Source organism: Urocitellus parryii, chromosome 12, assembly GCF_045843805.1.
Source record: "Urocitellus parryii isolate mUroPar1 chromosome 12, mUroPar1.hap1, whole genome shotgun sequence".
Classification (NCBI taxonomy): Eukaryota; Metazoa; Chordata; class Mammalia; order Rodentia; family Sciuridae; genus Urocitellus; species Urocitellus parryii.
In genome coordinates this window covers 39,065,010-39,077,710 of record NC_135542.1, presented here as the reverse complement: position 1 = coordinate 39,077,710, position 12,701 = coordinate 39,065,010, and the positions used below count along the sequence as shown (strand labels likewise).

At 53.6% G+C, this 12,701-nt stretch overlaps 1 protein-coding gene across 4 annotated transcripts in view; it reads right to left on the bottom strand.

The window, feature by feature from the left end:
- Positions 1–1,524: 1,524 nt before the first annotated feature.
- The window catches only part of Greb1 (growth regulating estrogen receptor binding 1), a 61,897-nt gene continuing 50,720 nt past the window's right edge, over positions 1,525–12,701 (bottom strand). For all 4 annotated transcript variants that reach the window (XM_026406081.2, XM_026406151.2, XM_077791962.1 and 1 more), the window contains exons 25-32: positions 11,126–11,287; positions 9,329–9,533; positions 8,782–8,956; positions 7,846–8,064; positions 6,919–7,054; positions 4,965–5,165; positions 4,112–4,250; positions 1,525–1,688 (exon numbers count right to left, since the gene is read on the bottom strand). In XM_026406081.2, the coding sequence (XP_026261866.2) occupies positions 1,525–1,688; positions 4,112–4,250; positions 4,965–5,165; positions 6,919–7,054; positions 7,846–8,064; positions 8,782–8,956; positions 9,329–9,533; positions 11,126–11,287 (1,401 nt within the window). The remainder of the gene's footprint in view (positions 1,689–4,111; positions 4,251–4,964; positions 5,166–6,918; positions 7,055–7,845; positions 8,065–8,781; positions 8,957–9,328; positions 9,534–11,125; positions 11,288–12,701) is intronic.

The following is a 12,701-nucleotide window of genomic DNA, read 5'->3' as shown; positions in this document are numbered from 1 at the left end:
AGTATTAGTGTGGGTTTTTGTTTTGCTCCAAGTTTAAATTAACTAATAAAATGGAGAGAATGACACAGGAGCTACTATTTACAAAAGGCAGGTTGAACTAAAGGTCAGTTTTTATTCCAAAATAGGAATAATTACATATACAAAGTGATCATTTTATAAACATTGATCTGAATATTTTAGACTGGTGGACTTTCTTCCATAGGGGAAAAAGAGATTGACACAAACTCTTTGGCATCACTTTTAAAAACAGTTTCTGCTCCAGTTGTGGACATGGAAGAATGCATTCTGATGATTAATTTTTTAATATCTTTAAACTTTTCCTTCAGCTGTGGACTACTTCAAAAGCAGTGTGGTATGGGGAAGAGTCCTGGACCGTGGAGTCCTGAGACCAATAGTTGGAATTGTGCTTCTAGTTTTGGCCAGCTGTTTGACCTTGGCGAGTTGCATCCCAACTTTCTGGCTTTCCCAAAGGGAGAGAATTCGGATAACCATGGAACAGCATCTGGCCTGTAGGCGGCGCTCTAGGATGCTGGTTTTAGCAGGCGCTGCGGCTGTGAAAGTGTCAACCTGGGGCACATGCTTGCTTTTCTGCCACCTCCTCTCTGGTCAAGGGAGACTCTCCCCGGAGGAGCCAAGCAGGAATGGGAGAAAAACATGCTACCTAGGAGCTGCAAACTGGGCTTCTCTGAATCATAGTCCTAAGTCTAGTTCTTAACTATTTCATGCATTTCTTTGGATGTTTTCATTATTTTTCCAAGTAAGCAATGCTGTCCTTTCCTTTGTAAGGAAAATTTTAGGTCAACTTCTATAACTCTAATTTCCTCCTTAAAGCCATTTAGTTTTAAAGATAGCTTCTTTTTAATTTTGCCCTTTCTAAAAGATAGGGTATTTACCCAATCCTATTTTAATAGAATAATATTTGCTCTGAAGTAAAATAATTCATTTTACCTTATTAAATCTGGTGCCTCTGGGCTAGCTCCTGAAAGAGTAAACTGGCAAGCAATTAGATAATTCTAATTCTCATTAAAATGATCCACTTATTATTTTTTCTTGTCTCCAGTCTTTATGGATAAATGATCCTATAGAATATGGCTTTGGAGGAAGTTATGGGGAAATCTACCTACTGCAGTCACACCCACTGCCTGAAATACTTGCACCTCGCAAGGTCGTCCCAGGCTCTTCAGAGTGAAAGAAGTCAGGGCTGTCCACGGAAGCACGTGAGTGGCAGGAGGGAGAGCAAAACCTCCTTCTTCATAAAATGGACTTCACAGACCCAAGGCTGAGAGGTCTGACCCGGGCCACAGGGTCTTGGGTTTTCGGTCCTGCCCATCAGAGACTGGTCCTCATGGCCCCCAGTCACTGCGCAGCATGCAGCCACAGGGCACAGCATGTACCATGGTGGGAGGGCTGTACAGCAGAGAGTCTCTGGGGCTTGTTCAGCTCTGACACCTCATGGTCCCAGGATCTTTGGCCCCAACAGCAGGAGGGCTCTGCCCATCCACTCTCCAAAGCTCTGGGCAGCTCTCAGATGTGCCGTCCAGTCAGAAAAAAGAGCGGCCTGTCTTCTTTCGCATTGGCGGTCTGGAACTCATCCCGCAGCCGGAACTGCCACTCGTCTTCCAGCTCCAGGCGGACAACTGTCTGGCGGAGCGAGTTCCGGTCCTGACAGATCACGCACAACGTGGCGCCTGCGGGGCAATGGCAGGGTGTGAGGGGAGAGCTGGTGAGTTTCTGCAAAGGGGAGCTCCTGCCTGGATCCCACCTGCCTGGATCCCACCTGCCTGGATCTCACCTGCCTGGATCCCACCTGCCTGGGTCCCACCTGCCTGGGTTCCACCTGCCTGGGTTCCACCTGCCTGGATCCCACCTGCCTGGGTTCCACCTGCCTGGGTTCCACCTGCCTGGATCTCACCTGCCTGGATCCCACCTGCCTGGATCTCACCTGCCTGGATCCCACCTGCCTGGGTCCCACCTGCCTGGGTTCCACCTGCCTGGGTCTCACCTGCCTGGATCCCACCTGCCTGGGTTCCACCTGCCTGGGTTCCACCTGCCTGGATCTCACCTGCCTGGATCCCACCTGCCTGGGTTCCACCTGCCTGGGTTCCACCTGCCTGGATCTCACCTCTCTGGATCCCACCTGCCTGGATCCCACCTGCCTGCGTCCCACCTGCCTGGGTTCCACCTGCTTGGGTTCCACCTGCCTGGGTCCCACCTGCCTGGATCCCACCTGCCTGGGTTCCACCTGCCTGGATCTCACCTGCCTGGATCCCACCTGCCTGCGTCCCACCTGCCTGGGTCCCACCTGCCTGGATCTCACCTGCCTGGATCCCACCTGACTGGATCCCACCTGCCTGGGTTCTACCTGCCTGGATCTCACCTGCCTGGATCTCACCTGCCTGGGTCCCACCTGCCTGGATCTCACCTGCCTGGATCTCACCTGCCTGGGTCCCACCTGCCTGGATCCCACCTGCCTGGGTCCCACCTGCCTGGGTTCCACCTGCCTGGATCTCACCTGCCTGGATCTCACCTGCCTGGGTCCCACCTACCTGGATCCCACCTGCCTGGATCCCACCTGCCTGGGTCCCACCTGCCTGGATCCCACCTGCCTGGATCCCACCTGCCTGGGTCCCACCTACCTGGATCCCACCTGCCTGGATCCCACCTGCCTGGGTTCCACCTGCCTGGATCTCACCTGCCTGGATCTCACCTGCCTGGATCTCACCTGCCTGGGTTCCACCTGCCTGGATCTCACCTGTCTGGATCCCACCTGCCTGGGTCCCACCTGCCTGGGTCCCACCTGCCTGGATCCCACTTGCCTGGATCTCACCTGCCTGGGTTCCACCTGCCTGGATCCCACCTGCCTGGGTCCCACCTGCCTGGGTCCCACCTGCCTGGATCCCACTTGCCTGGATCTCACCTGCCTGGGTTCCACCTGCCTGGATCTCACCTCTCTGGATCCCACCTGCCTGGATCCCACCTGCCTGGGTTCCACCTGCCTGGGTTCCACCTGCCTGGATCTCACCTGTCTGGATCCCACCTGCCTGGGTCCCACCTGCCTGGATCCCACTTGCCTAGGTCCTACCTGCCTGCATCCCACCTGCCTCCAGTCCATCTGCAATGACCAAATAGGAGTCTGCTGGGCAGGAAGTGCCCAACGCCCATGTGGGTCTCCTGTTCCTTTCCAAACAATGTATAATCACAGCAAGATGGTGCAACTAGGAGTTGGCAGGTTTGGTGGGAAGACAGAAAGGCAGAAGAAAAGGTGAAAAGCAGGACACAGGAGGTGAAGGGAGCGAGAGAGACAGGAAGGAGAGAAGGGTCTGAGCCAAGTCAAGCACCCTCGGTGGCATCCCTTGGGTGCACATGCGCCCACCTCACCACTGATCCCCCAGTGCCCACTCATCCAGGCCCGGGGCAGCTTCGCCTTTCCCAACACCCCCAGCCATGGAGCTTCTCCCTCCCGTCAGCTCCCAGAGGACAGCCACCTGATTGGGATCGGGTTTTGTTGGTATTCTTGCTCTCTCTTTCCAGCCTACATACCCATCCTCCCTTTAGAGGAAGCACCTCCTGAGGGCAGGGAGTGGGGTGGGAACCGGGCACTAGTCCTAAGGTCTTGTACCCTGCTGCTGCTCAGTAAATGCCTGCCAGAGAGGAAGGATAGCCAAGGCTACGGCAAGGTCAACTGGGGATCTGAACAAGACTGGAAATCATGTTGTAAAGGCACAGAGAGCAGGTGTTGGTCAGTCTCCACCACTCTAGCAGGAAAAGGAGAAAGAGGAAGAGGAGCCTGCAGGACTCCCCCTGCAGGTGGAAGCCACTGGAGACCGGTGCTGATGTAAAGCACATGTGCACAAAAAGAATACAGAAGGGAAAGAATATGGGCCACTCACCCAGAGGAAAGGGGAGGGGTCTTGTCTCTGCTGAACAGAAGGAAAAGAGAGCCTCCAGTCCAATCCCAGCTCTAATGCTCTCCTGATGGTTGGGGTAGTCACTGTCCCTCCCTCAGCCCCAGATTACCCATTGGAAAATAAGGACTAGGACAAGAGGTCCTGTCTTCAGTGACACCAGGTGACAACAGCCATTCAAGTTAATCCCAAGATAGGAGTATTACCTTTCAGAAAATGAAACTTTTTCAAAAAGCTAGCGGCCACAAAGGAGTCACAGAGGTACAGCAGCAGCCCACTGAACATGAGGTCCGAGCAGCTGATGTTCAGAGAGTGGGGCCTGGAGCTCACGTAGCAGACAGAGATCTGCAAGAGAAGCAGTCCAAGAGAAACATCGCTTTCCACGAGCACTCCACATTGCTGCGCCAGGGACTGAGCTCTAACCAATTCTACCTGCTTGGACCAGCTGGCCATGGGAGGGAGGCAAGGAACAGATTCAGGGTATTTCCAAATCTATATGCTAAAACTCAGTTCTAGGAGATTTATCCAGATTTGTCTATTCGTGAGTTCCTTTAAGAATCAGAAATGTCTTGACATCAGAATTAGGTTTGATTTCTAACATCTATGTGGGCAAACTAACCCCCACAATTCTGTCAGCTCTCAAGTGGGGTAAATACCTACGACCAAGCACTGAGTACAATTAGCCCTAAGTACCTGAGGTTGCATCGGTCAGTGTCTACAGAGTCAACAGACAACTGATGGAAAATACTTGGAGGAAAACTTTGTGTCTGTACAGAACACATTCAGACTTCCTTCCTGGTTATTATGCCCTAAACCATGCAGTGTAACAACTAAGCACACAGCACTTACAATGCATTAGGTATGACAAGTCACCTAGAAGGGTACAAGAGGACATGCATAGGTTACATGCAATATCACAGAAAGGACGTGAGTGTCTGCAGATCTTGGTACCCATGGGTTCCTGGAGCAAATCCCCATGGAAACCAAGGCACCTGTGGTCATGGTTCAGAGTCCTGGATGCTAATCCACCTGCTCTAGGGGTTCCTCTCCCCGAGTTACCTGAGACCCCAGGTTAAGGTAGCAGTCCACGGACAGCACGGGGTGGCTGTGGTTCTTTAGGGAGAGTGGGAAGAAGCGCTGGCTGTGGTGCTGGAGGAACTTCTCCAGTAGGAGCTGGGCCGGGGCTGCCAGGAATGTGTGCTTGCTGTCGGGGGCACAGATGTACTGGGCCGGCACGACCGCCGCGGAGCTATCAGACACCTGCGTGGGGAGGATGGACCTCAGGCACCCCTGCCCCTAGGAGAGACGCCCCCCATCTGTATCCAGCCACAGGAAGCCCTGGGCCCAGGAAGGTTCTGTCCCTTAGGGCAGTGATGCAAATTGAGAGAACACACTTCAAGAGTAAAGTTCTGTTAGGAAAAATCAGGTTGTCACAAAGAAGGCCTGTGAACACAGACCAACGAGGTCAGTAAGAACTGTAGCCATTGATCATTCTGTGCAGAATACCGGCTGTCTGGTCCAAAGAAAACGGGAGAACCCCTGGGCCTTGAGAACTCTTCCATGGCTCACAGATGCAAGCGTCTGGGAGTAGCAGGCTCGCCCTGACCCCAAGGTCCTCTCTGCACCCCAGCTCTCCCTCCTCGCTGCCTGGTCATCCCAGCCTGCCAGCCCTCCCTCGGTCACCAGCACTTCTCCACACTGCAGCCCCCACTTGCTGGCTCCTCCTCTTTCTCCTCTGCCTCAATGCAGGTGCTCTGTCCTCCAGGTCTCTCGGGGGGCGCCCTACATGCCCCCCACCCCTGCTGCATGAGGTCCCCCTGCAACACACGCTTCACCTTTGTGATGCTTCTCACAAAGGCGCTTCACTGGAGGTTCGTCTAAGGTCTGCCTCAGCTGCGAGCCGCGCACTCTGAGAGGAGACTGAGGCTCGGTACATACTTAATTAAGTGGGTGAAAATAACTACGTGGTTTCACTCACATGAAAGATGATAAAACAATAGTGGCTTTCCTATATGTAATCAATATGCAATTACGTCTAGCAGAAAATAGAATTACGCTCAGTATAGAAATAAAGATAAAAGATCTAAGAGTTTAAAAGTGACACTGAGAAACCAAAGAAAAATTCATCTGAAAGGCATATCAGGCAGACTCACTGAGGTCAAAAACTCAATTCTCCATAAATCAAGCCTCAAATTTAACACAATTTCCAGTTTAGAAACCTCAATCACGGTAGCAGTTGGGGTTCAACTCCATGACTCCCCAGCTCTTCTGTAGGACAGGCTACCTTGAGGGTCCTGCTACTTGGCAGGAGAACTCAGGATGGAGGGAGCCGCAGCCTCTGCCTGTGCAGTCGCTGGGCAGAGCTGGCGTCTGGATGCAGGCCTGGCCCAGCTCAGGGTAGGTCTCCATGCAGGGGGTTAGAGCAGACCAGGAGGGACAGAGGCTGGGAAAGGCAACTGGCATCAGAACTGGCAGACATCATCAGTGAGAGATTGGAGACAGACAGGAGGCGACCAACAGGAGTCAAAAGAACCCGCAGGCAGAGCTAGGCCAGCCTGCCTGGGTTCCTGAAGATGGAACTCTCTAGCCACCTAAATTACCAGGGCTTGGCCAGGGAGGGCTCAGAGCAACTGTCATACGCCTGTCCCCCAGAGGCTGGCTTGTGGACAAACAGCATGGCCATCAAGCTGGCATCTTGTGCCACACAAATGCTTCTGTACCATCCCAAGAGCCTGGAGAGGAGCGTGGTGCCATAGCTAACTCTGCAGGGGCAGGGGGGAAGGCAGGGGCACATGCCAAAGGCTTGGCAGTTGTCTTGCATTTGACAGTGGCTTACAGGATGCTGGTTAGAGCTGGAGAGAAGAGCAACTTCCCGGGTGCCATCTTGTCATCTTTGCTGACACTGCCTGGTGGTGACCGAGGCAGGCCCCAACAGTCCCGCCCTCAGCCTTCACACCAAGGCAGCCCGGGTGGCAGACCTACACAGCCTGCTGGACACCGTGGCCACGCTCACCTTGGAGGTGATGTGGAAGGACCTGTGTCCACCCACCGCGATCTGCTTCTTCATCACGCTGAAGCGGTTGAACCTGCAGAGCAGGAGGCCGGCGCTGTGCACCCGCAGGTTGAAGTCCACATCGTCACACGTGAACCTGGGGAGGAGCAGATCTGATGGGGCACAGCTCACGTGCCCCCCAACACCTGGAGATCTGGAGCAGGACCCTGTCCTGGGGGCTACAGAGGTACAGTGGCTTTCGTTCCTGCCTCGACCTTAATCTAGGAGGATACAAGGCCAGGCAGGCACCTCTCTGCACCAGCTGAGGCTTCAACCCGTGGGTGCCCTTGGGCTGAGTATCAGGAGGCACATGAAAAGCTTCAGATGTGATTCCACGTAATTGTTGAAAAGAAAACAACCACAAACCTCCCAGAGTCACAATAGTACCGCTTCCTGTAGCCAAGGGAATAGGCTCAGAGAGAGGTCACCCGCCTAAGACAAAGCTGCTAGGTAGCAGGTTCTAACAGGTGGGTCAGGCTGGCTCCTAAATGGACACGCCTAAGCAGGCCATCTTGGGCATGTGCCCACTGCCTGGCATACAGAGACACTTGACACACACCTGCTGGTGAATTATTCTCAAGAGGTGACACTCCTGTGACTAGATGTAGAGAGACCTGGAAGATTATAGTTTCTTTTAACGTTAATGATCCTAAAAAGCTATGCATTCAGAGAGAGAACCCAAACAAGGGGGAAACGGCATGACGTAACTCACTAAAGCATTCTGTGAATTGATGCGGTGACCTTATGAAAATACACAGACTCATTCAGCACTAAACACCACAGACAGGCGCTCCGCTTCAGCCGGCCCTGCAGGGCAGAGGGGAGGGAGCGCGGCCAGGCCTGCCTGAGGCTGCCCCTCGCTCAGGACTCCAGGGCTTGGGAGCTCACCGGTTCTGGTTGTACTGCACGTTCTGGGTCAGGTCCACGTTCAGGATGATGAAGTCGTGCACATGGCAGCGGGAGAAAGGCTCCCGTACCTCGCCGCCCCTCGTCTTGCTGGCCCACTTGCGCATGCCCAGCAGGGCGTAGCGGGTGATGTTGGGGGAGGCCTCGATGTGCTGCATGATGTGCTTCAAGGAGACGTTCCTCTCTGACCAGGAAAACTCCCTGCTCAAGGGAGGGAGATGGTGACGCCGGCTGATAGGCCGGCAGCAACCAGGCCTCCCCCACAGGCCAGCCAGGGGACGCTGGCCAACTGAGCAGGAGCTGCTGGACTGGCCAGTGAGGACGGAACCCAGCATGACCCCCAGGGATGCCAGACACCTGCCAACCACTGCCATTTACGATCACTGCTTTGTGCAAAATGCACGCGTATTCCATGTGCAGAATAAGCTGACAGACAATTGTAATTCAGTCACACTCACAACTCTAGTCCAGGGACTAACACACCTCAAAGACCAGGAAACCAGAACTCAGGAAGCGTTAGCCATTTGCCTAAAGTTGCCCAGCAAGTCCAGATAAAGCCAGGAGTTAGAGGTCAGGCTAGGGGGATGGGCAGGGCTGGAGGGCAGCAGGGCAGGGCCCTCTGGGGGCTGAAGGGAGTTGGCTAGATGGATAAGGTCAGCTTGCGACATTTTCTATGTACCTAATATACTTTCCTCTTTGTGTCCCTATGAATGACTGGATCTGTGGTGTCTGATTTCCTGTATTAAACCTTGACAGTGTTAAAACTTAAAGGCAAGCTTGGGCTTGGAATGTGGGCTCTGGCCTTGCCATGTGAGGGGACTTTGTGGTCCTCTCAGACAAGGGGATCCCCTGTCACCAGAGAGCATGCTCCTGCCTGGTGTCTACGGGTGGAGGGAGGAGGGCCCACAGGCCACTCACCTGCTCCGCTCCCCCGCACAGTCCACGTCCACCACGTTCCACATCACGCAGGAGTCGTCTGAGATCACGATGAAAGGCCAGATGTCCTGCGGCTTGATCCCAAGCTCCTCCTGCCGGTTCCGCTCCAACTCCAGGTTATGGTAGGACAGCTCCTTGATTAGGAAATGGGCAGCACCTGGAGTGGCAAAATGGCCTGGCTCAGGTCTGTCATGGACTCACAGGCGCCCTGTGCAAACCCTGCCCGAGACACGCCAGCCCCACACATCCACACACATTCCTCCTCCACTGACCACCGCCCAGGGGAGGTGAGAGCCTGTCTCCAATTTGTATATGCATCTGCCCTTCTTTTGTAACAACTGGGAAAATTACTAAGTCAACAATCAAACTTTTTTTTTAAAGAGCATATTCATAGGAAAGTCAAACAAATCAAAATAGCTTTAAGAACTGCAAAAGCAAAAGACTGGATGTAAACTCTTTCATCTCTAGAATATTCTCTCATCTCCATTCATGGAAAATTTACCAAGCGGCGTCTGTTAAAAACACCCACCCACTCCAGCGCTGTTGAAGATGCTCGGGAGCACAAGCATGATGTGGTTGGGCCAGTACTTCTTATAGATGGCCATTTCATACTCCTTGACCACCAGCACGTGCAAGTGGCTGGCGCCATCCATCGCATGGTAGAGATTAAAGAGTCCGTGTTCATGTCGGCCAGTGGTTGGAGTGAACGTCGGGCTTTTTATATATTCGTGACTCTGCAAATAGGTATAATGAGATAGAGGGCAAATGTGACTGACACCCTCCTTTGAAATGTGACTTCTCAACAGGGCCCCTGGGAAGATGGAGTTGATTTCCACACTCTTCGAGGACCTCCCCCTGGACTGGCCTGGGCCAGCCTCCTGGGGGATGAGAGAAAACATGGAGTGGAGACAGGCATCCCAACTGAGCCCACCCCAGACCAGCGGGCCTCCCACCAGCCACAGTCCATCCAACAGCCAATACACACACACAGTGAGCACAACCAAGCCCAGAGTGACCGTCCAGCTGAACCTCACCCAAACTGCTGGAATCAGATGCTGAACACATCCTCATCTGAGAATGGCTTGTTGTGTGACTGAAACTAACTGGCCCACATCAATGAGGCAAATTCAATCCCCTCTATGTCACCATCTAATGCTGTACTCTGAGCAGATATCACTTCTGTGTGGCCTCAACCTCAAGGGTGAGTGCAGGACATCCCCCAGTCGCCTGCCCACGATGCCCAGGTGTGCATACACCCCTGTTGGGATGTGTTTTCTGTAAATAACTGTGCTCTCTTCAACTTTTGTCCTTAATTTTGTCCTTGGGCTGAGCTAGGGCTTCTGCCACCTCTGAATTCCTCGGGGCATCTGCTACAAAGCTGCATAGAGTTGGTGCTCACAGCCCATTCTGACCCAGAGGCTGGAAAAGAGACTGGAGTCGTGGATGAATTCTCCCTTGAGCTGTAAGACACCTGATCCCAAAGTTTTGACGCTTTGCAATGTTTGCTTTGCTTGGTGGCAGGCTTGGCGGCTGTCTGGCATTGGAGTAGCAGAGCAGCCTCCTCCACAGGTACGTGTTGACGGGCAGGCAGAGAGCAGCCAGTCAACTCTGAGGCCATCGGGATAGACCTGCCAAGCCAAGGGCCCTACAAGGAGCATGTCTGTTAAGGGGAACCGTAGTCACAGGCCCAAGGGATCATTAAGAACAATCTCTTCCCAAGATAAAGACGTATTTGTTGGAGACGTGCCCTGAGTGCTGAGGATGAAATGCTATGATATGTACCAACTGGCACAGAGAGGGAGAGCAGAGAGCAGACAGATAAAACCTGGCCAGCTCCGAGTTAGTTAATAGGGAAACTGGGTGATGGGCCAGGGAAACTGGGTGATGGGCCGACGGAATCCGTTCTCCTGTTTTCTCTACGGGAGCCTGTTCAAACATCCCACAACAGCACTGAAGGAAAGAGAGGAGGGAACGACACCTCACAGGCACCTGTCATCTCCCAGGTGCGTCGTGTCTTACATTTGTTATTTTAGATGATTCTCACAACAAGCTTTCTCAAGAATCACCACCCAGCTTTGCAGGTGAGGAAACTGAGGCTCAGAGACACGAAGGGACAAGTGGTGAATCACACTACCAGTCAGTGGTCAAGCGGCCTAAACTCCAGCCTGGAGGCTCCAAAGCCCACGCCCTGCACCAGCCTCCTCCAGATTCGGGCGCCATGTTGCTTCTGCACTACGTGCCCTCACATCAGAGAGCTCGTCTGGGTCCCCAGCTTAGTGATCGCCTGAAGCCACTTTGATGTGCCCATGGAACTCAGAGCCGGTACCTTGTCTGTGACGAGGGGAAGGCGCATGCTCTCCAGCTGGCCTCCGGGTTGGCTGAAGACAAAGTGGTGCTCCTTGGACTTGGGGATGATGAAGTGGAGCTGGATCTCCTCTCCTAGCATGGAGTAAGAGAAGGCAAAGGCGTGCAGGGTGGACTCATAGAGCTGAGGTGCGAGGGGAAAGGACAGAGCCTGTCATCAGAGTCGGGCTCACTTCCCACAGGAACCCAGGCCCAGCCTGGCCAGACGACACGCAGGTCCTGGCCACCTCTGCCCCACGGTACAAGAAACCCACAGGGTGGCTCCAGCACCAAGAGTGGACACCCAGGGCTGGCTCCTGGACAGGCACACCCGAGGCCACACAGCAGCCCTGTCCTGCCCTGATCGTGCTGAGCCCAGGCCTGTCACCTTTGGCACCAAATCCCTGAACTCTGGACTTGACCAAGAGCCCCATCTGGATTGCCAATGACAGCATTCACACTGTGGATCTCGTTTTTAATTCTAAAATAGTTCTACTACAGGCACATGTAAGACCACATTCACCACAGGGGCTTGTCCACTTCAGCCAGCATTCATCAGTGCCATTCTGTCCCCTTCTCATTGTAATGTTGACAATCTCAGGAGGCAGGTGTGTTGCCACGGACACAGTGACATAGACACTGACATTCAGGACTTCTTCTATTCCTGAGTCTAGCCTCACCCTCCTTACTTCCTCCAGCGCCCCACCCAGCCATGCCCCACACCTCCTATCCAGGCACGTGCTACTTTCTAGTACCACCCCCCAGCCTGGCTTTGCCCTTGGCTGCCCTTGACCATCCTGTGGCCTCAGCTCTCCCAGCTGACACACTCCAGGGGCTGGAGAAGAAGGCAGTGGCCCAGGACACACCGCTCCGTACTCCTGCCAGGCTCTATCAGAGCCACAGAGCCAGTTGGGAACAAATATGAAGGAGCAAGAGATTATAACCAGGTGCACACCTGCAATACCAGCAACTTGGGAGGCTGATCCAGGATGATCACAAGTTTGAGGCCTGCTCAGCAACCTAGTGAGGCCCTAAGCAACTTATTAGACCCTCTTTCAAAATAAAAAATAGAAATGGCTGGGGAAATGGGGCTCAGAGATAAAGTGCCTCTGTGTTCAATCCCCAGTATAAAGAGGGGGGGAAAAGGAGAGAAAAAGAGATTCTGCCCAGGGCAGTGTGGTGGGTGGACAGATAAAGAATTATGTGAGTCAGTTTCATTCAAAGCACAGGGGAACGTCGGGTGATGGAAGGAGGACCGAGGAGCAGAGGGACGGGGACATAGAAACGGACGCAGGAGATGGCATTGCCTCCGCACCGTTCACAGGGCTGGCTTCAAGTCCCCTCGCCACCCCACACCTGCTGCACTTGGACTGTGACCCCCAGACCTGCACACCTGGCTGAACTCAGGCCAGGAGTGGCCCGGCTAGCAGACAGAAGATGACCCTCCTTCCTCTCCTGTGCCCTGGGCTGCTACTAATGCCATCCGAGAGCAGGAGGAAGACTTTAAGTAACAGTTCACTGTTGAAACTTATTGAAATTACTATTTTGGGATAAACCCC